At 54.1% G+C, this 20,719-nt stretch overlaps 1 protein-coding gene across 1 annotated transcript; it reads left to right on the forward strand.

Annotated features, from left to right (window-relative positions):
• Window positions 1-2,474: 2,474 nt before the first annotated feature.
• Window positions 2,475-19,159, forward strand: LOC127038034 (phospholipase A2 inhibitor and Ly6/PLAUR domain-containing protein-like). Its single transcript, XM_050930365.1, has 6 exons — window positions 2,475-5,319; window positions 10,743-10,857; window positions 12,400-12,513; window positions 13,527-13,679; window positions 15,215-15,358; window positions 16,946-19,159. The coding sequence occupies exons 2-6, from the start codon at window positions 10,785-10,787 to the stop codon at window positions 17,182-17,184; spliced, it is 723 nt and encodes a 240-aa protein (XP_050786322.1). The 5' UTR covers window positions 2,475-5,319; window positions 10,743-10,784; the 3' UTR covers window positions 17,185-19,159.
• The last annotated feature ends 1,560 nt before the right edge of the window (window positions 19,160-20,719 follow it).

Raw genomic sequence — 20,719 nt, forward strand, 5'->3', positions numbered from 1 at the left:
GCAACACACACACACACACACACACACACGCGCATACACACACACACACACACACACACACACACACACACACACACAGCAGGTCTCAGCCCCTCCAGCAGGGGGCAGCAGGGACACACACACACAGCAGGGCTCAGCTCCTTCAGCAGGGGGCAGCGCACACACACACACAGAGTCACACTTAGGCTGTGAGCATCACTAGGCGGTACAACTTTAAACATAGATTCTCTTGCTCAAACGCACCCGTCACACATGCAGCTCCCACCCCCGTAAAATGCAACCTCCCCAACTCCACCTCAGCGCGTAGCTTCCCCACCTCCCCCCAGACCCACCTGTGGCATGCACAGGGAGTGATTGCTGCACTGTCACCAAGCCAGTCCCCAAACAAGCGATGCAATGTGCAGGAAACGCACATCAAGGAAGTGGTTTGATGTGTCACTTCAGATGTGTGCCGTGCCCTGCACTCCCCCGCCCGATGCCTGACTCAGAGCAACTCAGCATCGCGTCGCTGTCGGCCAAATAGCGGCACCCGGGGGACGAAATCCAGACTCGAACCGAGGGGGGGTTTAGACCCCAGAGAACTGGACGAAGTTTCCTCCCGGAATGGGACCAGGTGCTCTGGGGAAGCTGAGCGGAAGTAGGTCCTAGAGGGGATCCCAGCCTCTGGAACCAGAATCACTAGCGAAAATAATAGTGACAGCATAGGCGCCAACTCCGTGGGTGCTCCAGGGCTGAAAAACAGTGGGTGCTCAGCACCTATTGGCAGTCCTGCCGATCAGCTTCTCCCCCTCCCCCCAGCGCCTTCCGCTCAACAAGATCACCTGTTCAGTGGCCTGCAGGAGGCGCTGGGAGAGGAGGTGGAGCAAGGGTGGGAAGAGGTGGGGTTGGGGCGGGGTGGGGGCAGGAAGAGGCAGGGTGGGGTGGCCCTTGGAGGAAGGGGTGGAGTGGAGGTAGGGTCTGGGGCAGAGCAGGGGTCTAGCACCCTCCGGGAAATGAGAAAGTTGGCACCTGTGGGTGACAGAAAACCTTCACCTTGATTTTGTCTGCAGCGTAGCCGTAGCTGTGTTGGTCCCAGGATGTTAGAGAGACAAGGTGGGGGAAGGAACAGCTTTGATTGGACAAGCTCTCTCACCAACAGAAGCTGGGCCGATAAGATGTGATGCTTAGCAGAATTTCATGGGGGAATTTTGCAGGAAATGTCCACTGGAAAGGACTGTCCCAAGCTTCCAGTTTTCATAGATGTGATGGCCAGGGGATACAGCGGCACTCACCTCACCTGACCTTCACAACACAGGCCGTAGGATTTCCCAATATAATCCCCTTTTGGACATGAGCAGATTTTCTAGACAAACAGCCAATCTTGCTTTTAAAATCACTAGGGATGGAGAATCCACCAGAGTGCTTGGTCAGCTGTAATTACTCTCACTGTTAAAAAATTGGACCTTAATTCTCATCTGGATTTGTCTGGCTTTAACTTGCAGCCATTGGATCTTGTTTGACCATTGCTGGATTGAAGAGCCCATGACCAAATTTCTTTTGCCCGTTAAAGTCTGTAATCAAGTCATCCCTTCACCTTTTCTTTGTCCCACTAAATGCATTGAACTCCTGGAGTTTCTCACGCTAAGGCAGGTTTTCCAACCCTTTAATCATTCTCGTGGCTCTTCTCTGACCCCTCCTCCATTTTTCAACAGCCAGAATGGGACATTGAAGTCCCAGTTTAGAACTGTTCCTCATGGTCACAAGAGCTAGAAACATTTTTTTTTTAATTTGACAAAAGTGGAGGTTGTCACATATTCACCCGACTCCAGGAACTGGGGCTTGAAGAAAATCAGCAAACATTGAAAGAATTGGCCGTGCCTGAGTGGCGAAATCTTTCAGCAGACTGTTATCCTGTTTTTTTGACTATTCTAAATGAAATGATCCATAAAGCTACACCTCACCGGGTGTTGGCTTCTGGTCTGTTGTTGCAGCTGTAGCTTCCCTTGCCATCACTGTGAGGTGCCTGGCATTTTTAATAAACTGCATCTTGCTACTTCCCGCTTTCTGTATGAATCAGTCGATGTAAAGAACAGACATGCTAGAAGGGGAGCTGGAGAATACGTGTATTTCATGGGCTAATAGACTGCCTCACTGAAACCACAACAGCTCTGTGTGAAGTGATATCCCTCTGGTCTGTGCATAATATCTCACCTAGAGCTGGTTTATGGGCATTCATAGCTCCCCCATAGCCCCAAACATTTCCCCCTTAGATTGGTGGCAGTAGTGGGATCCTTGGTCTTTCCCTAGGTATCCGGTCTCGTGCCTCTATCTATCTACAGTGGAATTTTGCCATTTTCCCACTCGTGGACCAAGTATGGGCACAACACCCATGTGTACCGACCATCTATTCCTAGCCTGGTCCAACTAGGCATCTGTTTAGAGCTAGGGGGAATGTTCTTCTGCTGGAAAACCTCATTTCAGCAACAATGAAATTCCCCATGGGACTGCGCCGATTTTGATGAAATTTCATTTAGGGGGGAAAGATGGAAAACAAACAAAAGCATTTCAATACGACTGCAGCTTTGACTTTTTTGGGAGGGAACATTTTGATTTTTCATTTCTTTGTGAAAGATTTTGATCTGTTTTGTATTAAAATTGTGTAAAAAAAATCAAAATCAAACCCAAATGCTTTGATTGACCCACAACGAATATTTCCCCCCAAATACCCATCTAGCAGGAAGTGTTGACTTTAATGATTTGCATCTGGATTTGTAAAGAAACACAAAGTCACCAATTTTCCCATGAATTTGCAATTCCCATTCCCGCACAGCCCTACCTCTCTTTCTTTTGGGAAGCTGTGATCACTTCTATCCCGTAATGAGCCCTCTTAAAACAAGGACGTTTATTAGCAAATAGAACAAGGCAGCAGAGAAACAGATTTCCAAACAACACAGAGCCGACTCGGACGCTTCTATGCATCTGCAATACATTTCGCTCCAAGCTAAGGGCTTGGCTATGTAGAGACATGAACACTTGCTTTGCAGTGGGAGGAGATCAACGTGCAAGAGGAAACTTTTAGTGCGCAGTAGTAAGGGCCTGCGACAGCTAGTGCACTAAGGGCTCCTAAGCTAGACGGGCTTCCCGACTCCCTGTCCCTTGCCAAACTCAAGAGCTCTTGGTCTCAGTTTCCTTCCCAGGGAACGCGTGTTCCAACCTGTGTGTCTTTGTCAAGGAAACATTTTGGTGGGGAAGGTCCAGGTTGGATATTAAGAAACACTATTTCCCTAGGAAGGTGGTGAAGCACTGGAATGGGTTACTAGGGAGGTGGAGGAATCTCCTTCCTTAGAGGTTTTTAAGGTCAGGCTTGACAGAGCCCTGGCTGGGATGATTTAGTTGGGGATTGGTCCTGCTTTGAGCAGGGGGTTGGACTAGACCTCCTGAGGTCCCTTCCAACCCTGATATTCTATGGTTCTATGATTCTAAGAAACTCTATTTATTAAAGTGCCACCTGTCTGCGTCTGGGCCCGGTTACCACCTTGCTCACTGGCTTTTGTTACAAGCCCGAGGTGTGACGTCTTCCACATGCCCAGTGTTGGCACAATGAGCTCTTTAATCTAGGTCAAGGTGTCTGTCCCGCCTGGCATAAGGGGGGGCCTTAAGTTGGTCAGGGTCTGTGCAGCACCCGACGTGATGGCAGTGTCACAAAGTTCCCAGGTGAAGCTCTGGAGCTGCTCCCCACCAAGCCAATCAGGACTTTGGGGAGCCTCCTCTCCCTTGGAGCAGACTGTTTTCAGGACAAGAAGCTCACACGTCTTCACCTTCCTGGGTCTCTCCTTGGAGCATTCAGCATCCTTTGCCCCTCTGTGTGCTTCCCACAGTGAGTCCCCCCCAGACGTGGTCCTGGGGCAGCCACAGGGTCCTGCATCCCCACTTCGCAGTCAGACGTGACTCTCAGCCAGCCAGTAACACAGAGGTTTATTAGATGACAGGAACAGGGTCTAACACAGAGCTTGTAGGTACAGAGAACGGGACCCCTCAGCCAGGTCCATTCTGGGGCCCAGCGAGGCAGACGACCCCATCTGCCCTCACTTCCCATCCCCAGCCAGCCCAAACTGAAACCCCCTCCAGCCCCTCCTTCTCTGCTGAGTTCCTTTCCTGGGCCAGGACGCCACTTGACCTCTTTGTTCTCCCACACCTTCAGCATCCTCTTGCAGGGGGAAAGAGCCTGGGCCATTAGTTGCCAGGAGACAGAGTGTCGGCCAGAAACTGAGGCCCTCACACAGTATTCAGAGGAAACATTAAGAACAGTCCCACTTCATCACAGGGGGTCCCAGAGATGATATCTTCTCTGGACTCTCCAGTTTGTCCCCATCTTTCCTACAGCGCAGTGCCAAGGGTGGACCCAGTTCTCCAGCTGGAGCCTCTCCAGTGCCGAGCAGAGCGGGACAATGACCTCCCGTGTCTGACCCCCGACACCTCAGTGAGTGCATCCTAGATGCTACTGCAGCATGGCTTTGTCACTCAGGTTCAATCTGTGACCCTCTTTGACCCCCAGTTCCTTCCCAGCCATACAGCAATTCCTCTGTTTATAGCTGTGCATCAGGTTCGCCCTTTCTAAGTGATGTTCTTTGTTCTTGTCGTGACGGAATTTCCTCCTGTTGATTTCGGACCGATTCTCCAACTTGTCCAGGTTGTTTCGAACTCTCAGCCTGCCCTTAAAAGTGCTTGCAACCCCTCCCAGTGTGGAGTTAGCTGCGGATCTTAGAGACGTGCTCCCCACTCCGTTATCTGAATCATTACTAAATATATGGAAGAGTAGCGGCCCCAGGACTGGCCCCGGGACCCCACTAGACGCCCTCCCAGTTTGACCATTACTAGCTACTCTTTGAGGAGGGTCTTCCAACCAGGTGTGCATCCACCTAGTGCTGATTTCTCTGAGCCCTCATTTCCCTGGCTTGCTCATGGGAATGTCAAAAACCAAATGAAAATCAAGCTCTATCCCATCTTAGCATCTCCCCTGTGCGTTAGGCCAGGAATGCTGTCCATCTTCAGAAACACCCAGCCCCACACCTCCCATGGGGCTGCCCAGGGCGTCAGCTGCTCCCCACACATTTCAGTCATTATTTTGATTCCCTTAGTTACGCCGCCAGTGCCGAGCAGTAACCAGGATCTTGAGGTTTTGCTGCTGCATCTTATTTCTCTCGCCACTTCTGTTCTCTATCTGAACCAGCCTTTGGTTCTGCTATAAAGGAAGGAAGGGTGGGGGCTGTGGCCATAGCTGGTGACTGAGACTTCAGAGAGGGAAGAGCCTGGGTCCGCTGAAGCCCACGATAACCAAAGGTACGTTTATTATTCTTCATTCTGCGGTAGCAACCGGTGGCTCTGGTTAGCGATGGGCATCCAGGAGCGCTGGGTGCTGTACGCGCGTACTGAAAAGATCTCGCAGTAGAAGATCAGGGTTCCTGTTGTCCCAGGTGGTGCACAGACTCCAATATTGTCTCTGTTGTGCCGGGTGCTGCACAGATCCCAGCTGAGACCAGGGCCCCTTTGTACCAGGCACTGTGGAGACCCTGACTGAGATCAGCTGCTGCATAAGCAGCTTGTGACAGACAGTCCCTGCCTTCAAAATGCTTGCACTCTAGATAGACCCAGGAAGGATTAGTCTCACCACTTAACAGATGGGGGAAACTGAGGCACAGAGCAATGAAATGACTCAGCACGGTGTCTGTGGCGGATCTGGGAATAGAACGTGGGTGTCCTGAGTCCCACTGGGACTGATACTGCTCAACATGGCCATACCTGGCTAGATCATCGGGCTCAGCGGGTAGTGATCAATGGCTCCATGTCTAGTTGGCAGCCGGTATCAAGTGGCGTGCCCCAAGGGTCAGTTCTGGGGCCGCTTTTGTTCAATATCTTCATTAATGATCTGGAGCATGCTGTGGATTGCTCCCTCAGCAAGTTTGCAGATGACACTAAACTGGGAGGAATGTTAGATACGCTGGAGGGTAGGGATAGGATACAGGGGGAGCTAGACAAATTAGAGGACTGGGCCAAAAGAAACCTGATGAGGTTCAACAAGGAGAAGTGCAGAGTCCTGCACTTAGGACGGAAGAATCCCATGCATTGTTACAGACTAGGGACCGAATGGCTAGGCAGAAGTTCTGCAGAAAAGGACCTAGGGGTTACAGTGGATGAGAAGCTGGATATGAGTCAGCAGTGTGCCCTTGTTGCCAAGAAGGCTAATGGCATTTTGGGCTGTATAAGTAGGAGCATTGCCAGCAGATCGAGGGACATGATCATTCCCCTCTATTCAGCACTGGTGAAGCCTCATCTGCAGTACTGTGTCCAGTTTTGGGCCCCCCACTACAGAAAGGATGTGGACAAATTGGAGAGAATCCAGCGGAGGGCAACAAAAATGACTAGGGGGCTGGGGCACATGACTTACGAGGAGAGGCTGAGGGAACTGGGGTTATTTAGTCTGCAGAAGAGAAGAATGAGGGGGGATTTGATAGCTGCTTTCAGCTACTAGAAAGGGGGTTCCAAAGAGGATGGAGCTCGGCTGTTCTCAGTGGTGGCAGATAACAGAACAAGGAGCAATGGTCTCAAGTTGCAGTGGGGGAGGTTTAGGTTGGATATTAGGAAACACTATTTCACTAGGAGGGTGGTGAAGCACTGGAATGGGTTCCCTAGGGAGGTGGTGGAATCTCCTTCCTTAGAGGTTTTTAAGGTCAGGCTTGACAAAGCCCTGGCTGGGATGATTTAGTTGGGATTGGTCCTGCTTTGAGCAGGGGGTTGGACTAGATACCTCCTGAGGTCCCTTCCAACCCCAATATTGTATGATTCTATGATCTGGAAAAACCTGTGAGGTGACCAAGTTTGCAAATGATACAAAATCACTCAAGAGAGTTAAGCCCAAAGCTGCCTGCGAAGAGTTACAGAGGGATCTCACCAAACTGCGCAACAAAATGGCAGAGGAAATTCAAGGCTGATAACTGCAAAGTAATGCACATTGGAAAATATCATCCTAACTATACGGATAGAGTGATAGGGACTAAATTAGCTGCTACCACTCAAGAAAGATCTTGGAGTCATTGTGGATAGTTCTCTGAAAGCATCCACTCCACTTGCAGCGCAGTCGAAAAAGCGAAGGGAATGTTGGGAATCATTAAGAAAGGAATAGATAAGAAGACTGAAAATATCATAGTGCCTCCATATAAATCCATGGGATGCCCACACCTTGAATACTGCCCGCAGATCTAGTGGCCCTATCTCAAAAAGATCTATTGGAATTGGAAAAGGTGCAGAGAAGGGCCACAAAAATGATGAGGTGGATGGAACAGCTTCTATATGAGGAGAGATTAACAAGACTGGGACTTTTCAGCTTGGAAAAGAGATGACTAAGGGGAAACAGGAGAGAGGTCTATAAAATCATGACGGGAGCAGAGAAAGTGCACAAGGAAGTGTTATTTACTCCTTCACATAACACACGAACCAGGTGTCACCCAATGAAATTACTAGGCAGCAGGTTTAAAACAAACAGAAGGATGCACTACTTCACCCAGCGCCCAGATAGCCTGTGGCATTCGCTGCCAGGGGCCAGGGGCACTGTTTCAGATCGGGAGGGAAGGAGGGAAACTTAAACCATCTTTCCAGGAGCTATATAGGCAGCTGAAACCTCCAGTTTTTTGGCAGATAATAACTTAGAATTAGGTGGCAGGCGCTCTGCATCTAATTCCTATATGAAGATAGAAAACTATAGATACAAACCCCAGTGAAAGCCCCATTTTATATGTGTGTAAATTTAGAACAATCAGGAGCTAACACAGCAAGATATCTCCACCCTCAAGCTTGGAGGGGTCAAGAGAATAAAAGCGGTCAAACCGGGTCAGACCAATGGTCCATCTAGCCCAGTCCCCTGGCTAGTACCAGAAGACAATGCCAGGTGCATCAGAGGGAATGAACAGAACAGGCATTGATGAAGTGACCCATCCTGTCATCCACTCCTAGCTTCTAGCAAAGAGGCCAGGGAAACTCAGAGCAGGGGGTCACATCCCTGCCCATCCTGACTAATAGCCACCGATGGACCTATCCTCTGGGAACTTCTCTAGTTCTTTTTTGAACCCTGTTAAAGTCTTGGCCTTCACAACATCCCCTGGCAAGGAGTTCCACAGGCTGACTGTGCCCTGTGTGAAGCAATACTTCCTTTTGTTTAGTCATTTCACTGAGTGACCCTGAGTTCTTCTGTTATGAGAAGGAGTAAATAACACTTCCTTAACCACTATCTCCACTATCTCTGAAAACATTTTATAGACCTCTCTCATATCCCCTCTGGGTCGTCTCTTTTCCAGGCTGAACAGTCCCAGTCAATTTACTCTCTCCTCATACGGCAGCCGTTCCATCCACCTCATCATGTTTGTTGCCCTTCTCTGCATCTTTTCCAATTCCAATAGATCTTTTTTGCAATGGGGTGACCAGATCACGGTATTCACTATGTGGGCATCCCATGGATTTATATAGATCCAATATTTTATTTTCTGTCCTGTAATCGATCCCTTTCCTAAGGATTCCCAACATTCTGTTCCCTTTTTTGACTGTCGCTGCCCATTGAGTGGATGTTTTCAGAGAACTAGCCATGGTGACTCCCAGATCTCTTTCTTGAGGGGTAACAGCTAATTTAGACCCCATCATTGCATATGTATAGTTGGGATTGTGTTTTCCAATATGCATCACTTTGCATGAACTTTCCTATATCAGTTTTGGAGCCTTAATACAAAACTAACATTTTCATTTATATGACCTTTTGGAAAATGATAAGCAAGCAAATATACACACTGTTAATTTGTGTATCTCATTTCTCCTGATAAAGCTGAGTCAAAAGTAGTTGAGTTTTCCCTCAACCATTCTTTTAAAACATGGAATAACTAATAAATTAGAGACGTTCGTTTTGGTACTAGCTTAAAAAAAAGGAGGAACATAAAGCTTTTCAGGTGATAATTGGAAAGAAAATATGACAATAAATTGGCCAACATGGGTTTCCCATCAGCTCTAGGAAACCTGAAGGTGCATTTCCAGTAGTTAACAATGGTTTTCCCAATGGTGATGTGTTTTCTTTTCTTGTTAAGTTACTCAATAACTAGAAATAAAGTCTTAAACGTTGTAATCTATTTATACGATGCATTTGATAGTTCTCCAGCACAAATGAAACACCCTCTAGTTCAAGGAACTCCAGGTGTAAAGATTCAAAACATAAAATCAAATGTATAAGTTGAACTTGTATTTACAAAGGACTGATCTAAACGCTGGTTTTAGCCTCTGGAGACTGGGTGCCACAAGAACTCGCAGTTTTATAATGTACTAGAGGAATCCTGAGTCTGTATCTACAGTGACCCAATTGGATGATTCTCAATGTGTCATAATGAAAAGACAATCTGACACTAGACATGTTAAATGTTATCAAGAACATATGTCCTCTAAGCAATGTCATTTTTAGGGCACATTCAGATATTAAGGAAGTTAGGCAAGAGACCTGTTCCCAGGCTGTAAAAACCTGGTACGATTAAGAGCCCTCCAGGAACTGCGAAAAAGCCCCTGGGTCCATAGACTAACTGAAGAAAGAACCATTTGTATTTGCTGGTTGAGACGCCGAGGTACAGACAATAACATCCTCAGGTTTCCATCAGGAGCGACTGAAAGGTCTCAGGGCAGCACCGACTGTGACATGAAATAAAACTGCCTGGCTTTGTGGGGGAGACTCCTGGAGCTCAGCCCTCACCAGGTCCCTTCTCTGGGTCAAGGCAGGCCAGGACCTGCCCATCCCACCAGCGGGGGACCAAGGAGCTATTTCCCCACAGGAAGGGCTTTGAGTGCCCTCTGGTGCTGGGGCTGCGAGCGCTGCTGCGGGCTGGCGGGGGGGGGGGGGGCTAATGGGCACCCAGACTCTCAGCCACCCAGATGGAGGGGACATGTGGGGATCTTGTTATACCCGCTCTGCTCAGGGTGGGGGCAGACAGACCCAAACGGACAGCTCCCCACTGCCGGCCACAGAGCAGCAGCAGCCCACAGCCCGGAGTCGAGGCCGGGGGGGGGGAGCTGTAGGTGCAGCTCCTGGGGGACAGCCCTGTCAGCCAGCAGCCACGTCCCACTCCGACCCCAGCTAAGGGCTGTGGGTTCCTCCGGCGAGAGCACCGGGCAGCGGATCATTTTCCTGTTTGCACCCCGCTGTGGTGGGAAACTCGGGGGGGGGGAGGCAGAATCCCCCCTTGCCTTCTCTAAATGGTGCCCCTGCTAGGGGATGTTGTGAAACCAATTAGCATAACTGGGTTCAGAAAACAATGAGATCAGTTCCTGGAGGACAGATCCGTCAATGGCTGTTAGCCAAAGTGGCCAGGGAAGCAACCCCCTGCCCTGGGTGTCCCTAAACCTCTGACTGCCAGAAGCCAGGAGTGGCCGACAGAGGCTGGATCACTTGATAATTGTCCTGTTCTGTTCATTCCCGGTCAGACACAGGATCCTGGGCTAGAGAGGCCATTGCTCTGGTGATGCTGATATATTTTCTAGGTGTCTTAACTCATTTCATTTTCTCTCTAGTCTCATCCACATTGTAACTCTCAGGTTCAGGTCCCTGAGGCTCAGAGACCTGATTGATCCTAACTCACACACAGCAGGTCCGTGGCTGAGACAGGGAAAGAACTCAGGAGTCCTGGCTCCCAGCCCCGGTGTCTGCCTGCTAATCACCTGACCTGTCAGCGCTTACTGTCCCACAGGCCCTGCTCTGTGCCGATCACAACCCTGTGCTCTCCTCCGTCATGACGAAAACGCTCGCCACCCTCTGCATCCTCAGTGCTCTCCAAGTGACTGTGGCAGCTCAGAACGAAACGGGTGAGTCGCTGGCGGTGGGGGCCGGCAGCCGGAGCTGTGGCTATCCCATGGGGGACAGGAGGGGTGTTGGCCTGCTTTAAAGAGCCTGTGAGCCCTGTAGCAGAGCTCACTGTGTTCTGCGATTGAGACACCCCCATACTTCGGGTCGTTTGAGGATAACTTTGGTTGGAAAATGGGCAGCAGCAGGGGGTTCCCTCCCAAAGGAAATTTCAAGCTGTCCATGGAAAATTGAAACATGCATAATTTCAATCCTGAAACGCTGCTGCGGTGCCTCATGGGAGCTGTAGTTCAGGGACCTAGTGCTCTTTCTAGGAGGAGAGGTGGGTCTAGTGGTTAGAGCAGGGTGGGGCTGGGATCCAGGACTCCTGGGTTCTCTCCTCAGCTCTGGGAGGGAAGTGGTGGCTGGTGGGTTAGAGCAGAGGGAGCTGTGATCCAGGACTCCTGGGTTCTCTCCCCAGCTCTGGGAGAGGAATGGGGTCTACTGGTTAGGGCAGGGGTACTGGAAGCCAGGTGAGTCACGAGACATGTAATCCAGGCAGGAGAATGGGAGCAGAAGCAACTGAATTTCATCTCCCATGATGCACCGGGTGCCATTTCTGGCTTCAAATATGATGGTTTTTGGCCCCCCAGATCAATTCAGTTTCTGGCTGTTCAGCATTTCAGCCGCAGGCGGGGTGTGGCAGAGTGCACTGTCCTGCGGGTGGGGAAAAACAAAGACAGAACAATCCCTCCAGCTACCCAATGGGCTGTGGGTGGGGAACTGGCCCAGCCAATCAGCAGGAGGTGTGGCCTAGCTGGCTCTGATCAACCACCAATCGCTGCTGAGGCTGCGGGCAGTGGGCGGAGCCTGAAGGCTATATGAGTCGGACCCTGTGCACTCCAGGAGGGCCGTGGGACGAGAGGTGACCCACGGCAGAAGGCGTCGCTCAGCTGCAAGCCCTAGAGACAGCGCCAGAGCTGGGTCTGACCCGCGGCTCCTTGAGCAAGATGGTGGCGTGTGCTGGCACCGCTCAGAGCCTCTGTGAAGAGACCAGTGCACGGAGAACTCACGGGGAAATGGGCCCGAAGCAAACGGCTGCAGATGATGGTGAAAGCTCTGTTGATGCACTCCTGTTTTGTAAGAACTGCTGCATCCTCTGCTTTCCTGTCTGCTCCTCACCTCCGTTTCTGGGGCAGCTGTGTCCCCAGGCAATCAGAATATTCAGCCCTGTGCCAAGGTCCATTTTCCATCCACGAATGGCCGAGATGGGAAATTTTCTGCCACCATCGGGACCCAGCGGGGTAACGTTTGCAGGTTATTATTGGGTGAACGCTGAAGACGTTGCAGCCCCTGGGGTGGAACAGTGCCCCCTTGAGCCAGGGTGGCTGTAGGTGAGCGAGCCTGTTACACACTTACAAGTGCTTTTGCACACTCAACCCTTTCCCCTGAGCCACTGGGTAGCAGTACCAAGTCTGGGGGAAACTGAGGCAAGCAAAATTGGGAAGCCAGAGGATTGGATACAAAGATGAGTTTCTCTCCCTGCCCCCCCCGCCTCTTTTCAGGGATGCCTCTGGCCTGTTTCTATTGCAAATCTGGACAAAGCTGTCACACCATCCCCCAGACCTGCTTCTCGCCCCAGGACTCTTGCATCATCGTTCAAGAACACAACACGCTCGGTGAGTCCCGTCATGGTGGCTGCGGGAGGCACAGGACCCTGCTCCTGCATGCGTTTGCCACGCAGCTCCCTAGCTGCCTGAATCGGCTCCCGAGGGTGGTCATGGGGTCCCCATCAGCAGAGGTTCCTCGACCAGGTTGGATGAACACCAGTAAGGGCTAGTCTAGGTTGCCTTGGTCCGCCCTCAGCACCAGGGGCTGGGCTGGATGAGGTCCCTTCCAACTGGCGGCGGCATGGGGGGGGCTCACTGGCTGATCGCAGGGAGACCCCAGCAGTGAGGGTCCCCCCAGGCCTGGGGACTGTTTCTTGTTCCCAGGGACGATATGACAACCAAAGGTAAGTGCCTGCCCCACTCAGCGTCATGGCCCAGGGATGGCAGCCCCCCCAGTGGGATGATGCCACCCCCCCGTGGTTCAGGGGGGGCAACGCCAGTCAGGACCCCGGAATTGAGCCTAGCAGGGACAAACCCCCCCACTGCTTCCAGCCCTGCGGCCCTACAGAGATGGCTGCTGATGGTTATAAGGTGATGGGGGGAAGGGGGGCACATCCTGGAAAGGCCGCTCTTGGGGCCATCCTGCTGAGCGAGGAGCCAAGGAAGAAGATGTAGAGGGAACGGCTGGGATTCATGGCCCGATCCCCTGAGGTGCCCAACTCTCCTAGGTCGGGGCCTTGGGCAGGAGGCCCCTCTCTCTGCCTGGGATGACGTCTCCCCTGGAGCGGGGTGCCCAAGTCAGGCCAGGCATTTCTCGTTTGGAAAGAAACAAGGGAGACCCCCAGGCCTGTCTGGTCTCTGTTCTGGGAGCTGCTCAGACTGGGGCAGCTAGTGGAATGGTCCCTGGGCTGGGGAGAAATTGGCTGTATGGCCCGGGGGTTAGCGCACTCACCTGGCTGTGGGAGACCCACCTCTGAGGATCTGCTCATGCCAATATTTAATGGGGGCCATGCAGCTGCGGTGGCTCCGTCAGTGTAACCGACACAAGACGTCCCCTTCTCGCTTCGCTACCTTTCCAACAGGTGCGGAGAATTCAGGCATGTACCAGTCCTGCGCTGACTCCCGCCAGAGCCTCACGGGCTTCCTGGCTTTTTACTTTGGGGACAAGGTGGCTGTGGAGATCCGGTCAGAAATTTGCAAGAGCGGCGACTGCAGTGCCGAGTCCACGCCCTCCCGTACGTACCTCTGGCGCGGGTCTGATTCGTGGGCATGGGGAAGCCGCCGGCTCGAACCCCAAACCTCCAAGGAGCTGCTATTCCCGGCCTTGGGGAAAAGCCAGGAGATTTCCGAGGACCCTGGGGCAAGCAGGTGGCTTGGGGGGAAGTCATTTGTCATGGGAAGCAAAAGTGGATGAGACATGTCCAGGGGAGAGAGGGACGTTTTCATGCCTTTGTCCTGGTAAGAACTTTCCTTGCACACTGTGTCCAGCAGTGGTCCCCCACCTTCAAGGCAAATGAATTCAAACTGGGCCAGGTGCAGAGCAGGGCTACTGGGCTGATCAGAGACATAGGGAGCTGGATTTCTGAGAGGGGACTGGGAGAGCTGGGTTTGTTTAGCCTGGGATAATGCAGGCTGAGAGGAGACCTCATTGCTCTCAGGGGGCATCTTCTGAGGTGCAAACCAGACCAGTGAGGGGTCACTGCCTGCCCTGTAACCATGGGTGCCCTAAAGTGTCCTACTTCTGCAGCTTACAGCCCGGATACCTGCAGCCTGCGGTCCCCTGAGCATCTGTGGGCTGGGCAGCAGGGGTCCAGCGCTCTGCCCCTGGTACCTTCCCTCCGTGGCTGCTGCTTGCAGAGGTGACCCCAACCCACGTCCCCCAGTCAGAGGCACAATCTGGTTTGTTTGCTTCTTGAAAGAGACCCAGCAGCTTGCCACGGTACCTGCAGTTAGCCATCGCCTCTGTTCAAGCACAGCACCGGCTTGGCTGAGATCAGTGGTTTTCATCCTGAGATGCCCAGAGGAGGCTGCACCTCCGTTCAGAATTCTTTAGAGCCCCGCAAATGGATGAAGGTTGCAAGCCACTGATTTAGGTGAAAAGTCAAACCAGTTTCTTAACAAGAGGGTCTACGCAACGCGGACAAGCGGCAAGACTGGAGTTAGGGAGGGTTACAAATAAACTGAGGTAAAAAGACATATTTGAATGGCTCAGACTCAACCAGCCACTGCTTTGGGTTGAGGTCCATTTCTTACTGACCCTTTTCTTCAATCCCTTTGGTTGAAGAATCCATCTCGGCCTCCGTCGCTGGATAGGCCCCAGTGGGCCGGAGATCCTGCATGCAGAGAAAGATGGGTCCTTCCACCAAGGCGGGTTGAAGCCCCTGGAAACTGCTGTGTTTTGTCTCTTGAAAGGAGCAAACGCGTGCGGAGCAAGGGGGGCGCAAGCCCTGACTGGTCTGGCGTGTGTCCCAGAACACGACGGAGGGAAGCAGCCCCAAGGGAGAAGAGCGATTGAAGTTGGTGGAAGACGCGGGCATGGGAACACACTGGCCAGGAAGCGACCGAGGCTGGAAGTCAGGATGTTTCTAGCGGCCAGAGGAGAGGGGTGGCAGGACAGCTGCCTGCTGAGGAGTGGGGCCAAATAACCGAGCTAGCTGGCTGAGTGGGACGACGTGCCAGGCTGATGGCCCGGGAGGGTCCTGCCTGCCCTATGTTCTCCTGCCGCGGTTTCTTCTTGGATCAAAACTTTCTTTCCCTGGCTGCCTTTCAGGGCTGGCTATCAGCAGCGTCCGCAATGGGCTGCAGTGCCCGGCTTGCTACGCCCCAGGCTCCGAGAGCTGCGAGAGCGATGGGAATCTGCTCTGCATGGGAGGGGCAAACCAATGTGCTGTCGTTGTCGGGACGCTGGCGCAAGGTGTGGCTTCCTTCGCTCTGGGGCGGGTTAAACCCCTGGGGAGCCGGGAGGTGTCCCGGGGCTCATCCGCGCCATCTGAGCTGGGAAACGCCCCTTTGATTAGCAACAGCTGAAACAATAGAGGCCATCGCTCAAAACAAAGAGCTGCATGATCAGGCTGTGCCCTGGCTCTGAGCGCTCCCGCTCTAACCACTAGACCCCACAGCCTTCCCTGAGCCAGGGATAGAACCCAGGTGTCCTGGCTCCCACCCCCCCACTCTAACTCACTGCACCCCCTCTTCCCCCACAGCCAGGGATAGAACCCAGGTATCGTGGCTCCCACCCCCCCAGTCTAACTCACTGCACCCCATTCTTCCCCCACAGCCAGGGATAGAACCCAGGTGTCTTGGTTACCAGCTCTCTCTAACCACTAGACCCACATGTCCTGGCTCTCAGCCCCTCCCCCGCTCTAACCACTAGATCTCATTCCCCATCTGGAGCCAGGGATAGAACCCAGGAGTCCTGGTTCCTAGCACCCCTGGAGATTCCAGCAAGACTTGGTGTCCCTTTGCATATTTTTGGTGATCCGCTCTGGTCAAAAGGGGTAAAAATATTTTACTCCCTTTGCCGAGCAGCAGCAGAATTCTGGGGCCTTGTAGGTCAGTTTCCCACTGGGGAAGAAATCTGTGGGGCAAAGTCTAGTATTTCCTAGGGCAGCTTGCTTGTTTACACTGTTTCCACCAGTCCTGGAACAGAGGTGGGTGCAAACAGCATGCAGGCTGTTCCCTTAATCTCTGTTCAAACTCAAGGGGCTCTCAGGGAATATTTTTGAAGTCAGAGATTTATGCAGAGAGCAATTGCTTCTGCTACTTGCCACAGCTGCCCTAGAAAGATACTGCATGAAAAAAAATGGATCACACGCTTGTCCAACTAGGTGAAACATCTGCCCGGAGGGTCATTACTTCTGTAAGATGAGCACACTGCACCCTCTAAGAGCCCCCTGTGCCTCAGGAACTCCCTGCAACTCCTCCTTACTCCATGTGCCCCCCATACCTGGGTACCCCCAGGCCAGGGGCTCTGCATGGCCCCTTTTGCCATAGCAGAGATGCTGTCATACAGCGTGCAGGACCTCCCTTTGCTAGGCCAGTGATAACGATTCAGAGGCCTGGGCATCTTGCCAAGAAATGTGGGTGCATCTTGAGGACCGCGCTGGAAGAAGAGTGGGGTTCCCCCAACCCCTCGAGGTTTATTTTACCTCTGTGCTTGATACCTGTTCCACTGCTGCTGGAATCCTGTGGCCAGTGCTGGTGTCAGAGCGTGATGGTAAATAGGAGCCGTGGTCGGGGGGTCAGAGAAGAGCCATGAGAATGAGCCAAGGCTTGGAAAACCTGGCTTTAAAGGCCGGGGCCCTACGCTACGCAAGACGCCACATTTGCTGATCACAGGGTCCTTCCTGGCCTGAGAATTTATGAACTGGGCCAGGAGCTATTCCAAGGCCGCTAGGGCTTGGAGACAAGGTCCCTGGAGAACCAGCTGGGGCCCGATCATAGCGTCACAGAAGGGGGCTAGGCTGTGCCGCCTCTGATCTGCTCTGGTTTCCCCACACAGATGGTGTCGCGATCCCGTTTGCAGCCCGGGGCTGCGCTACCCGGGCGGCCTGTGAAATCAAGACACTGGAATCGGGGGTGTTCACCTACAAACTGACCAAAACCCAGTGCAGCCCAGCGCCCAAAGCGCAGACCAGCAGCGCCTCCCGGACTCCGGGCTGGGGTCCCTTCATCCTGAGCAGCATCATCCCCCGTGTCCCCCTTTTCCTCCCTGCCCTTCTGGGGCTATTCCTCTGTTGATGCCCCATCTGCAAGACTGGCTGCCATTGGTGTCTCAGTATAACCAATGTGCTCTGCCCTTCCCCATGCCTGACTGTGCCTCAGTTTCCCCCCTCTGTAAGTGGGATAACATTGGTGAGCTTCCCTTGCAAAGGTCTTTGGGATCCCTGGATGGGCAGGGGCTTGAGACAGAGTCCGATGCAGCCAAGAGGAGACTCTCTGCTAATTCCACTGGAGTTTGGAGCAAAGTGCTGTGTATTATTAATATCCCCTCACAGCTTCTCCTCCAGCCTTTCAAAGATCCCTGGGAGAGAACAGAACCCTGGACTCCTGACTTGCAGCCCCCCCTGCTCTAACCACTAGACCCCACTCGCCTCCCAGAGTCAGGGAGAGAACCCAGGAGTCTTGGCTCTCAGCTCCCCAGAGACTCCAGAAATGGTCCGAGTCCCCCTGTGCGTTTCAAACTGCTCTGAATAAAGCACAGAGATGCAATCACCCAAGAGTGTCCGTGCATGCGCGTGTGTTTGTGTGTACCAGAGCTGACCGTGTCTGCTCTGCTTTCGTGTGTCTCTACCAAACGCCAGGGCTTCAGGGAGCAACTCTGCCTCCAGAACTGACTCCAATCAGAGGCTGCAGGGCACAACAAATGCACCTGCTGTTTGCACACCTCCCTCCACACAAAACCCTTGCACAATTCTCCCACCTCAGAACTAGCAGAACCCCAGCACATCTCCCTGCGAGTCAAAACTTGCTCGCACAATCAGAAAAAAGTCCTGCCCAGGCTAAGTGTAACAGTGCCAGCTGGTGACGCCTCGCCTGCCCTAACGATATTCTGGAGTTCCCCCTATTCACTGTTTACGTGTTGTTATGCTGAAGGTTGCTAAGGGCTGCCAATGGGTGACTCTTGGATGCACAGACAACCCCAGACCTCATGAGAGCCGATGGCTGTGGCAAGCACCTGCCTTCAGGCTCAGGGCATGGAGCAATTAAGCCCCTGTAAATAGCAGAAAGAGCTAGGAAAATGGAGGTGACCACCCAAGGCACATGGCTGCTCAGAGCTGAGCCCCGTGGGCTGAGGGGAACCCAGGCACTAGTAGATGGGCTGCAGCTGCCGTGCATAGGAGGCAGGAAGCCAGGAGGAGCAGCGAGCAAGACTCTGGGAGAGAACAACCTGCAGATAATATCAAGAGAAAGAGCAACAGCCAAGAGCCAAGTGCAAAGACAGTGTTGCCAAAGCTATTGATATTTGGTGCCTGGCTTAGAGACCCTGCTCCAGAAGTCATGGTATTAGGTGAAAATTTCAGTTTTAATTAAAAAAAATAATAAATTTCTAATAGATCTGCTTGAAAATTTCCCAGTGGCTCATTCCTCAGCCAGAGGCTGCTGTACATGGAGTGTCTGCAAGACTAATAATGTCTTCGGAGGCTCCCAGGGAATCTCTGTGTTTATGTGGCCCAATATCAGTGAATCCCAGCCAGCTACCACTACCGGCAAGTGGATCAACGCACGTCTCCTTGACTGTGACCGGGGTCCCAGTGGGGGCCAGCTGCGGTCACTCAGTTAGTGAACTGCAGAGAATGGGGCAGACTGTGATGGGCTGAATCACAGAAACCCTTTAGGGAATTGCCACCTGATGTGCTTTGACGACCTCGGAGTATGTTTTCCCTGCCAGCTTGGAGCTTCAGTGCCCTGCCTGGATTGAGCTGGACCCGCTAGCCTGCTGCAACACAGCCCCAGGTCTGAACCACGTCCCCCAACGGCTGCAGGCTTAACTGAAAGCAGCTTAAGAAGTGCTCCTGCCTCTAACACCCAGATGCCCAACTCCCAGTGGGGGCCAAACCCCAAATAAATCCATTTTACCCTGTATAAAGCGTATACAGGATAAACTCATAAATTGTTCACCCTTGTAAGGAGGCGCCCCGGCTCCCCGCGAGCCTGAGAGGGACGAGCCAGAGCAGGTGACTCAGTGGGCGGAGCCACCGCCGCCTGTCCCCACCCCCCGGAAGTCAAGGGGCAGGACAGGAAGTATAAAAGCCCGGCCCAAGCGCTCAGTTAGTGGCCAGCTGCTGGAGAGGCAAGACGCTAGAGCCCGAGCTCCTGCTGGGCCCAGCCTACCCCGCGCTCACTATCCGGAGGAGCGCTGGCCTGACCTGCCCCGCGCTCACTACCCGGAGGAGCGCTGGCCTGACCTGCCCCGCGCTCACTACCCGGAGGAGCGCTGGCCTGACCTGCCCCGCGCTCACTACCCGGAGGAGCGCTGGCCTGACCTGCCCCGCGCTCACTACCCGGAGGAGCGCTGGCCTGACCTGCCCCCGCTCGCTACCCGGAGGAGCGCTGGCCTGACCTGCCCCCGCTCGCTACCCGGAGGAGCGCTGGCCTGACCTGCCCCGCGCTCACTACCCGGAGGAGCGCTGGCCTGACCTGCCCGGCGCTCGCTACCCGGAGGAGCGCTGGCCTGACCTGCCCCGCGCTCGCTACCCGGAGGAGCGCTGGCCTGACCTGCCCGGCGCTCGCTACCCGGAGGAGCGCTGGCCGGACCTGCCCGGCGCTCGCTACCCGGAGGAGCGCTGGCCGGACCTGCCCGGCGCTCGCTACCCGGAGGAGCGCTGGCCGGACCTGCCCGGCGCTCGCTACCCGGAGGAGCGCTGGCCTGACCTGCCCGGCGCTCGCTACCCGGAGGAGCGCTGGCCTGACCTGCCCGGCGCTCGCTACCCGGAGGAGCGCTGGCCTGACCTGCCCGGCGCTCGCTACCCGGAGGAGCGCTGGCCTGACCTGCCCGGCGCTCGCTACCCGGAGGAGCGCTGGCCTGACCTGCCCGGCGCTCGCTACCCGGCGGAGCGCTGGCCTGACCTGCCCGGCGCTCGCTACCCGGCGGAGCGCTGGCCGGACCTGCCCGGCGCTCGCTACCCGGCGGAACGCTGGCCGGACCTGCCCGGCGCTCGCTACCCGGCGGAACGCTGGCCGGACCTGCCCAGCGCTCGCTACCCGGCGGAACGCTGGCCGGACCTGCCCCGCGCTCGCTACCCGGCGGAACGCTGGCCGGACCTGCCCCGCGCTCGCTACCCGGCGGAACGCTGGCCGGACCTGCCCCGCGCTCGCTACCCGGCGGAGCGCTGGCCGGACCTGCCCCGCGCTCGGTACCCGGCGGAGCGCTGGCCGGACCTGCCCCGCGCTCGGTACCCGGCGGAGCGCTGGCCTGACCTGCCTTGCGCTCGGTACCCGGAGGAACGCTGGCTGGACTTGCCTCATACCCGGTACCCGGAGGAACGTCGGCCTGACCTGCCTTGCTCCTGGTATCCTGAGGAGCGGCCTGAGCTTCCCTATGACCGGTACCCGGAGGAGCTTATGGTCTGGGACCCCCCAGACGAAGCTGGTGAGAGACAGGTACCCAGAGAGGGGGAGGTCGGAAGTGGCCCGGGGATAGCTGACCCTGGTTTGGCTCCTGAAGATCCTGAACCCATGTCAGTGTGTTGCGGCCAGGATCCCCACTGACAGCAGCGAGTCTTGGCCACTGCCAGGGCCCCGGGCTGGAACGCAGTGGAGTGGGAGGGCCTGC

This window comes from Gopherus flavomarginatus, chromosome 20 (assembly GCF_025201925.1).
Source record: "Gopherus flavomarginatus isolate rGopFla2 chromosome 20, rGopFla2.mat.asm, whole genome shotgun sequence".
Taxonomy (NCBI): domain Eukaryota; kingdom Metazoa; phylum Chordata; order Testudines; family Testudinidae; genus Gopherus; species Gopherus flavomarginatus.